Here is a 10,673-nt window from a genome sequence, read left to right as displayed (position 1 = left end):
TCGTCCCCCCCCCCCCTTTCCTGCCCTGCTGGGCCAGTGCTCGGATCAAGGGTCTGGTCAAGGGTCTGGTAGGAATGTTAGGGGGGACCCCACATTTTTCCCACATTTTTGGGGCTAGGGTTCCCCCATTAAATTAAATGTCATTTTGCTGCAACGAAATGTCATCCAACAAACAAAATTTAATCCAGACTACCGCTAACAAATTTTGGAATCAGAAATTTGGATTCATTTGCATTCATTATATCTGTAATTCGGAATTCGGATACATGCGAATGTCCGAATTTCCAAAATTTCGATTCGGAACAAAACGAATTGCACATGTCTACAGTAGTGTTGAATCATTAAGATTACCCTTTGCCAACACAGATTACACTATAATTGCAGCTGAGAAACCTTGAAGTATTCCTTTTGGCATCAAAGATTACATTTATGGAGAATAGGAGCCCTAACAGCTTAACAGCTCATAGATTATGAGGAACTAAAGGTTATTATTGGCTGGTATCTGAGGGATGGAAATTGTGATATTATTGGGTTGGAGTACTGACCTGAAGCAGCCCAATCCACCCGAGAATATCACAATTTACCCGTTTTTGCCTTGTTGTCATGGTTTTATTGGCAGAGTTTACATTGGTCCCTGTTTTACGCCCTCTGTGGGTGTTTAGTCAGATGCCTGTTCTAAATTTCTGGTCATGGCAAGTGTTTAGGTGCTTTATGCCAAGTGAGTGCTCACAGTTTGTGATTTGGTTCTTCTTAAACCCAATTTGTAATATGTCATGCAATGGAAATGGAATAAAAGATGCTGTTATAGCTTTGCCATTTTCCAACACAAAGTAGGGTAGGTACATATTCATCCTCAATGGCACCCCAAAGCATCTCCCAGTGGGTGTGCAGTGCCTTGGCATGCAATGATTTCTAACAACAATGCAGTGCCACATTTTATGCGCTGCTGCAATGCACACACACTGGGGAGGGGGGGGCGTGTTCAGGTGCTATTCAGAATAACTACCGTGTGCTGTGTGATAGCATGCACTAAAAGCACTGGGATCCCTGCATTTCGTGCAACGCTATGATGTGAATGAGTCCGGAAAGCTAAAACAAATTATAATCAAATATAATTAACACAGAAAACACAACACCATAGCAAATGTTCTGCCAAGTATTATCTGTTGATGAAAGGATAATGCAATTCCATCCTACATTAAAGATGAACAACAAGGCTGATAACATAAGGGGTCAGTGATTTGTTAGAATGTTAGAAGTTAGAATGTTAGACTATCTGACATCTCATTTTCCATGGGGTTTCTGTTGGTAAGATCTCTGCGCTGAGTCCCTGGGTTTGCACATCTGCAAAGAAATAGCCCATTGTCTAAAACAAGTCTGTGCCCAAACTAAAGTAGACCTAAGAGATTGGAGTTGCCACCTGTCTGGCATTCATCCGGACAGTCTAGTTTTTGAGTCCTGTGACCGAGTTTCAGGCCAGCTGACACCTGGACACAAGACAATAAGTGGTGGCATTTTACATTTTTTGCCAGATGAGGCTGCCTGAGGTCCTGTGCTTGCTGGGGACCTCAGCAGCCTTCCTGTGAGCTACAGACACCTGTAAACATATCCTCTGTCTTCCTGACAACATGCTGTCTGCCTCTGATCCCTGGTGAGACACCGCACAGCCGGCACAGCACTCCTGAGGGCCCGCATAGTCCATCTGAGAGTCAGCATAGTCCATCTGAGAGTCTGCATAGCCCAACTAAGAGCTCACTTAGCCACCTGAGAGTCCGCACAGCCATCTGAAAATTGCTGCATGCAGCGCTAGAGTGTTTGGGTTTCGCTTGAAGAAAAGGTGGCAACCCTACCGAAGAGGCGCAAATTGGGTGCACAGGAAAAGACAGCCAAGCAGAGCCTCTGCCTCAACACAGGCTACACCCCAAGACTGCTGTATCCCAGAACCACTAGCCTACCAGAACTTGAAGGAAGCACTGTGATTAATTCACAGGTCTGCACAGTTGCGGTAGCCATGATGACCAACCATACCTGCAGAATTTTGATTTATTTTATATTATAGAAAATACAAGAGGAGGACTGGGAAAGCCCAGGCCTAGATGGGAACACACAGGGTCAGGAGAAACAAAGCTAAAGCTGCAGCATATATAGTTTGATTAAGCTGGATGTTTTAGAGTGACTAATTCCACCAGTTTCCACTTCTAAAGGATACATCACTTTTGTGAGGACACACCCTTTGAGAAATGTACTTGTGTGTAGTCAATAGTAGCCAACCAGGTTCCAGATGTTGTTTTTGTAGAACAGGTTAAATGTGAATGGGAAGATCCAATTAGATCTTTTCTTTACTCTTGGGTTTTTTTGACTAAGAAATGAGGACATTCTTACCACCCCAATGCCTCTAGATAATTGCTGCAAGTGGCTATAGTTTGGTTTCATAGTAGCTATCTCCATCTCTATCCGCTTAGCCTCTCCTCTTCGCTTTTATTGTTTCCTTTGCTATAGACAGTCAGAATAACCAATTACAGGGGGAAGGATAGCTAGTCCACACAGAGAAGGAAACAGACATGTTACATAGTTACATAGTATTTGAGGTTGAATAAAGACATTAGTCCATCAAGTCCAACCTATTAGGATCTCATTCTAGGAGTACCTGTACCCCTGTATATTACGTTCATTGTTTTGGGGTTCTTTTTACTATCTGCGGCGATATGCTTTTCGCACTCAGTTTTAGCTGCCCGGATTTCTAGTTTGCATTTTTTGTTACATTCTTTGTAGTTAAGGAACGCCAATGCCGTCCCCTCCATCTTATATTTTATAAATGCCGCTCTCTTGTCCTTGACGTGTTGTTTTACAGTTTTATTAAACTTAATAAAAAACAATATTGGTTTAGTCTTTGATCTTTTCCTTTTGCTCCCTAATGGTATACACTTTGAAGTAGCAGTATGTAGTGTGTTTTTAAAACAATCCCACATCTGGTCTGTGTTTAGGTTTTTAAATAATTTTTTTCAACATTTTATTGATCTCGCTCACATCTAGCACAATTGTATTCCCCTTCGAACACATGTTCAAGGAACGCATACATTGCACATGACATGCACCTGGTTGTTAATCAAGCAACAGCAGTAGCCTATTTATCCTTTTTTTCCAAAAGGTCACTTGTTACACCTCTGACAACACCCTAAACCACACCTTTGTTGTCCTGAAGTAAAAAGAGCAACAACTTTTATGGGGACAGTATATGCAATAGATTACATATATAGAGAGTTATAGTGTACAGCACACTGCATCATATATGTATTTACACCTTGTTGACAACTTCAGTTCTGTAGCCAAGATTCCTTTTGCCATAAATGTGCTTCTCCAGCTATGCCCACCCTTTCTACTGCTTACTATCTCTCTATACCTTTCTTCCCTTCTGTACTGCTGTGTCCATCTGCTAACTCTTTTTCCCATTTCCCCTAATCTGACCACTTTCTGCTTCACTGTAACATCTCTACAGTTGTGCCCTTTCTTCACCTTGTGCCCTCTCCATTGCTCTGACAACTCTATAATGTTGTGTCCCCTCTCCACTGCTGGGACCATTCACTACCTCTTATTTCTCTGTCCACTGCTCTTCCCACTTACTACCTCTCTGTCTCCTCTATACTACTATACCCCCTCTATACCTCTTTGTCCCCTTTCTACTGTTGTGCCCATCGGCTACCTCTCTGCCCCATTTCCACTGCTCTTCTCACACTCTACCTCTCCGTCCCCTCTCCGTCCTACACTCTCCGTCCTACACTACTATACCCCCTCTATATCTGAGGGAATGATAGGCTGGACTTTTTAGTGGATTTTGTTCATGACAATGGTATAATAAATGATAATCAGCATGGGTTTAGGAAGGAACATTCTTTTCAGACCAACCTACTAACATTCTACGGAGAGGTGAGTAGAGATCTGGATGGCAGAAGACTGGTGGATGTGGTATATCTGGACTATGCCAAAGCTTTTGACACGATACCAGATAAATGCTTAATACACAAGCTGTGATCTATGGGCATAGATGAAGTGGTGTGTACATGGATAGAGAACTGACTACAGGAACGTGTCCAGAGAGTATTGATAAATGGCTCTTTCTCAGATTGGTCTAAGTTCGAGAGTGACGTGCCCCAGGATTCTGTGCTAGGCACAATACTGTTCAACCGGTTTATTAATAATAATAATGGAGAAGGTCTTAAAAGCCATGTTTCTGTGTTTGCAGACGATACTAAAATTAGGAGGGTAATAGACATGAGCTTAGACATTATAACATTACAGGAGTACCTGAATAAAATAGGGGAGTGGACAACTATATGGAAAATGAGGTTTAATGTTGAAAAATGTAAAGTAATGCATTTTGGGGTTAAAAACAGGCAAGTGGAATACACATTATTGGGGACTCCACTAGGGAAGTCAGAAATGGAAAAAGATTTGGGGATCATAGTAGACCATAGATTAAATAATAGCATGTAATGCCAGGCTGCGGCAAACAAAGCTAGCAGAGTACTGTTTTGCATTAAAAAGGGAATGTTCTGTAGAGATAAAGCAATAATTTTGCCACTTTATAGATCACTGGTTCGGCCTCATCTTGATTATGAGGTTCAGTTTTGGTCACCAATCCACAGAAAGGATGCTTTTGAACTAGATAGAGTCCAGAGAAGGGCAACAAAACTAATTATGGGGCTGGAGGACCAAAGCTATAAACCAAGGTTACTAAATTTAAACTTGTTCACGCTAAAAGTGAGGTGATTAGGAGGGGACATGATTTTGATGTACAAAATGTTTAGTGGTGATGGCAACAGCAGCAATACACATTTTTACTGTAAACTCCATAACAAAGACTAGAGGCCACCACCTAAAACTGGTGGATAAAAGATTTAACCACAAAGGGTGTAGGAACTTCTTTTCGGTTAGAGCGGTTACCTTTTGGAACTCATTGCCACAAGCAGTGGTATCAGCAGAGAGTATTGAATCATTCAAAAAGCATTTAGATACCTTCCTCAGAGACCATAACATACAGGGGTACAGGTACCCTTAAAAACGAGACCACACAATACTATGTAACTATACCTCTTTGTGCCCTTTCTACTGTTGCGCCCATCTCTCTCTGCCCCATTTCCACTGCTCTTCCCACACTCTACCTCTCCGTTCCCTCTCTACTACTCTCCCCACTCTGTATCTCTCTGTCTGCATTCCACTGTTCTTCTTACACTCTACATCTTTGAATCTTACACTGCTTGGTCCACTCTTTCTGTCTCCATGTCACTGTTGTACCCTCTCTCTACTTTTCTGTTCCCTTTCCACTGCTGTACCCTCTATCTACATTTATGTTCCCTCCTCTCTGCTGTGCCCTCTCAATCTTTCTGTTCCCTCTGCACTGATGTATCCTTTCTCTACCTTTCTGTTCCCTCTCCACTGCTGTACCTTCTATCTATATTTCTGTTCCCTCTTCATTGCTGTGCCCTGTCAACCTTTTTGCCCAATCACTACCCCCACTCCACTGCTGTGCCTTTCCCTATGCCTGTGCACCTTCACTACTGCTGTGCCCACTCTCTACCTCTGTATTTTCACTCCACCGCTTGTTCATCTATTTACTTCTCTGCCCAAACTCCACTATTGTCTTCTCTCCCCACCCATCTGTTCCCTCTCCACTCCTGTGACCCCAGTTTATATCTCATTCCCTGTGGTTCCCTGTCTCTACCTCTCTTTCCTCACTGTTGGCTCACTCTCTACCTCTGTCCCATTTTTACTGCGGTGCCATCTTTCTGCTGTTCTCTCGCTTCTCCGCCAACTTGTATTATCTATCTTTATGGCCACTATTTACCTTTTATTCCCCTCTACACTGCTGTGCCCAATCATTGTCTCTTTATTCCCTCTCCACTGTTGAGTCCTTTCTCTACCTCTCTGTTCCTTCTCGCCTTCTGTCACTGTTCCCTACCTTTCATTCAATCTACACTGCTATTCCCTGTCTTTTACTCTCTTTCCTCTCTCCTTTGGCCACTCTCTACCTCTCCTGTTCATATAATTTTTCAATAGGTTGTTCAATATACTGTTTACAGTGCATGTTCTGTAAAACAAATGGAGGGGCCACAGTGGACGGGAGTTTATAGAAGTGGGGGAAAATGTTTTGAAAGCAGGTGGCCTTGCAATAGTTTAGTCTAAAGGCGTTGCGTAGTGTGCCCAATAGAAAATCTGTCCCTGATGTTATTGTGAGTTTGTATTTAATTAATAACCTTAGTGTCTGTTTATGTAATGACTTTTCCCCTATGCATAACAAGACAGTTATGTGGTCAGGTGCTTTTAAACAAACTATATTTCTCGCTTCGTGTGTGCTACTCTTTGATGGATATACGATAGCCAATAAACAGCTTTATAGACACTTCAGAGTTATCTATTAACCTTAGTATTGTATATACTCCTTCCCTTCCAACATTCTTCTCTTCAATAAGTAGGCCATATCATTTTTATGGTTAAAAACAAGCAAATGCATGTAAACCTCCTAACTTGAGAAGCTATGAAATCTTCCATTATTCTCCATGTATGTTCCTTTTTCAATGGAATTGGTGACAAACGCAAATGCTACTGACCTCAAATAGCCTCTAGGAGGTCTTGGAATAAGTGAGATACTATGTAGGATTGCCTCTGTCCCCACTCATTTGAAGTCTTGGACTCAAATCCAAGAGTGTTGGAGGAACTGCCATTTCTCACTCTACTCATTGTACGGTGTAAGTACAGGCTTAGATTATGGAAACTTTTTATGGAAAGCAATGCCACTACCGCCCCCTATACTGTGAGAATGTGTTGTATGGTATTTCAAAGATAGCTTCTGAAAGGAGGGGGCAGGTGGAATTGTTTAGGATCATGTTTGTGATACAGGTATGTGACACCAGCTCCAACAATAGTTTTTTAGTAGGGTGTGGATGGACACTATTTTGTCTCTTGTCAATTTGGTTCATCATTGGAAGTAAACTTGTACTCCACAGAGGGTCTGGGTTAAAGTGAACCTGTACTTTTGCCATTCTAGGCAAAGCAGTAGGTTCATGTTAATGCCCCCTCTCCTGTATCACATCATAACTTTTTCTTTGTTCCCCCCACCACTCTATTCAGTTGCTGGGAGCAGGAGAAACTTACATGTGTATTTTATGAGTAACTCAAGTCATAGTTAATACAGGGTTATGGACCCTCCCCATGTTTCACTACTGGTGCTTGGTGATTTGCTTAGCACTGATGCATAGAATGAGTCACATGCTTCTTCATACCTGAAAGCACCATAATATATTAATGTGACAAAAAAAGCAAACTATGAAAAAATCACTAGCCAATAGGGATAGGGTTTAAGTGCGGGGCAATGCAGGGTTTGCAGCGAACTGTTCGCAGTTTGCCTGAATGGAGAACATTTGTGCATGTTCGCCCAGGTGTCTAATGCAAATCCCTACAATGCATGGCCTAACCTATGAGCTATGGTTAGTTGGCAAACAATCACCCATAATGGGGGTTGGCAAATCAGCTCTTCCATCTGCCTGCCTTTTGTTAGTGTGCATTGGAGCTGAACAAGATAGGTACAGAGATGACAGTCAGGGAAATTTCAAGGAATGATAGTTTCTGCTGTACAGTCCTACAAACAGTTCTGTATGATGTCACTGGCACATTACACTGAATTGCAGTGTGGTGGGCTCAACAGTCCTTTTTAGGACTACTTTTTTGTTTGTGTTTCTTTTTTTTCCAGGGGTGTTTGTAATGGGTTCCTTATGTTGCTTTATTTCAAATATTTTTTTTAAGTTCTGCTAATAAATAAATACATAATTACAATTTCTCTTTGAATCTGGCACCCAAAAAATTATTATACAATAAAGCATCATTATCTCCATTGCCATCTTCTTTCACCACTGCAGGCATGCCAGCATTACCATCTTGCGCTGCCTCTATAGCTTTAATCCAGATCTTCAGCACTCTCATGGTGTCACACATTATTTTTACGCAGTTGACCACTGGCCAATGGAACATTTTCAACCAAGTCCTTGCATTATAGATAGAAGATTAAGTCATAGTGAAACTAATGCAGTTTTCAGCTCAAAACGTAGCCACAGTAATAGCTTTAGGCCTCATGCACACTAGCATGCTGCATTTAAGCCCAGCAGAAGTTATCTGGTAAGTAAAAACAACTTTGTTTCTCCGATCACTTTTTTCTGTGCTGGGCTTAGTCGCATTTATACTCATTTACACACGTTTACACACGTTTAGCCACATAAAACTGGGCTAGCCGGACCTGGAACACAGAAATTTCTATTTTGGGTCCCCTGACCTAGACTGAAGGCACCTACACGCTGCTGGATGCCAAGGTGTGCATTCAGTCATAGAAACGCATTATATGAGTCCAGTTGAATTTAGAAATGAGCTCCAAACGCACCTGAACTCAGCATTTTGGTATGTAGTGTGCATGAGGCCTAAGATGAACTAAACAAAATTGGCTAAGTAGTTGGGGCTCTTGCCTTGCAGATCTGTGTCTTGTGTTTAAATCCCACCAAAGGCTTCAGCTGCATTAGGTTTGTTAATCCTCCCTGTGTGGGTTTTCTTTGGTATTTAAGTTTTCTCTTATATCTGAAATACCGAATGTTGCCTCACCAACTGGCCTTTAGAGCGTGTATGACTGTGGAAGAAACATTACGTTGCATGCTTCTTCAGCGACTAACGTTGATAGATTTATGCACTCTGTATAGATGTTATATACATATTTAAAAGCAAAAGAGAAATTTAATTTTGTATACATTTATTTATATTGTCCCTATACAAGGGCTAGAGAATACATCAGTTATCTCCTCTGTACCTACATTAAAGGTGTGAATACAGTGTATACATGGTGTATAGAGGGGCTTGGCATAAACAGAAAATCCTTTTTGCTCACTTCTGTATTCTGCATTTTGTAATATACACTTCAAGAGAATTGCCGAAGCTAGCCGAAGGATCGGCCGAAGCTACGGCCAGATCCTTCGGCAGCTTTGTGAATAGACCCCATAGAATTATTCAAGGCCTAATCTGAGATTAAAGCAGTCCTCTTCTCCTTATATACTTTTGTTTGGCCTTTGTATCACTCAAATTGCTACATTAAATGCCTAGTGAATGACAGGTACAAATAGCCGAACACTGATTTTAGGAACATTTTCAGAGGAAAAAAAGTAACTCAGAACACAATATGAAAGTACACCTTGAGAAAAAAAAAGGTATACAATGCGTGCACCTACAATCTATTTTAGTCCATAGTGCCTGAGAACCCCCATTGCTGCAATGCTTTAACTGACAAGATTTAACATTTCCTGATAGTGTTTAGGGCTGATTCACATCATACCACCTCCCATACCTTCTTTAAGGCTTGGCAGCCTTACTGGCTAAGAAGATGCAGGAAGGAAAGGGCTAGTCTTCAACATTATCAAGAAGTGTTAAATATTCTTTCCATATAAATTTTTTATTGGTTTCATCACAAAAGACATTACAGTACAACATAATGAATGGTGCTGAGCACCAGGTCTAAGAAGTGTTAAATATTCTATATGGAAGGCACCAAAAAGTTTCAAAAGGGGAGTCAGTGAGGACTGGCCCACTTAAAGAGGATAGATAATGCATGCAGACACCTTTGCTACTATAAGAAGTATTACTATGAGAGGCGTACTTTAACAAGTACTGATGAGAGTGTTATTTATTTAATTTGCCTACACAAATTCCCTGAGTACAGACTGTCATCTTACTCTATAGAGTTGGTCCATCCAATAGTGATATTTTAGTTATAGGGGAGCCTGGTGGCCAGATTCGTGTCTCTGTTCCTGCCCACAATGGGAGTTTTTGGTGTTCCCACCCACATTTGTGTGTTCCAGCTCTTTCCTTTACATTCTCCATAAAAAAATATCTAGCGGGATTATTATCTTGTACATTGGACCTTTATGTGTGTTTTACAATCTGTGTTGTAACCCTGAAACATTTTATTTTCAATAAAAACTATTTGGAAAAAAAAAATATATATCTAGCGGGGATGGTGGTAACCCCCTTAATAAAGGGTACAGCAGGTATATAAAGAGCAGGGAGCTCATAACAGACATCTCAACAATAGAGTCCCCAAAAAATAGAAGAGATGGTCAGGGGTAAAAAAAAAATCCTACAAGGTTTCAGGTAAAGGGTGAGGGTGGTTGTGGTGGAGCTAGAGCTGGAAATGTGGTTCTACTTTAACTCTCCAGCCTTTGAAAAAAATACATTTTAGTTTTGAGTAGACTTACTCTTTAATCTAAATTCAAAATTTTTGAAAGAAAAGCATACCTGCAGCTGTTTCTCAGTCTTTCCCGATATGTTTTTCTGATAATTTCATTCTTTTCATTTTCCGCTTGAAAGCTTGTCTCAGTGTAGACCGACCTTTTCACCAAATACTGGTTGTACCCAGTTTTGGGTATATCCATATTAGCTGACACCATCTGGCAAAGAGTCAATAATAGTGATTAAAAAGGAATGGGATTTGTTGTTATGTACATATATTTACAACGTCAGTTTTACTTTTCTGGGGAACATACTATAGAGGTGAAACTTGAATAATTAGAATATCGTGCAAAAGTAATTGCAGTAAGTGCTGCAAAAGGGGCCCAAACCAAGTACTGAGTACATATGCAGGCTTGTAC

General features: G+C 41.0%; 1 protein-coding gene across 1 annotated transcript in view; it reads right to left on the bottom strand.

The window, feature by feature from the left end:
- The window catches only part of LOC108797972 (pendrin-like), a 63,368-nt gene extending 52,896 nt beyond the window's left edge, over nt 1-10,472 (bottom strand). Inside the window, exon 1 of the mRNA XM_018569661.1 lies at nt 10,321-10,472. Within this exon, the coding sequence (XP_018425163.1) occupies nt 10,321-10,472 (152 nt within the window). The remainder of the gene's footprint in view (nt 1-10,320) is intronic.
- Nucleotides 10,473-10,673: the final 201 nt, after the last annotated feature.

The sequence above is a fragment of the Nanorana parkeri genome, unplaced genomic scaffold, assembly GCF_000935625.1.
Source record: "Nanorana parkeri isolate BGI_ZX_2015 unplaced genomic scaffold, ASM93562v1 scaffold1376, whole genome shotgun sequence".
Classification (NCBI taxonomy): Eukaryota; Metazoa; Chordata; class Amphibia; order Anura; family Dicroglossidae; genus Nanorana; species Nanorana parkeri.
This window is presented reverse-complemented; position numbering and strand designations above follow the sequence as displayed.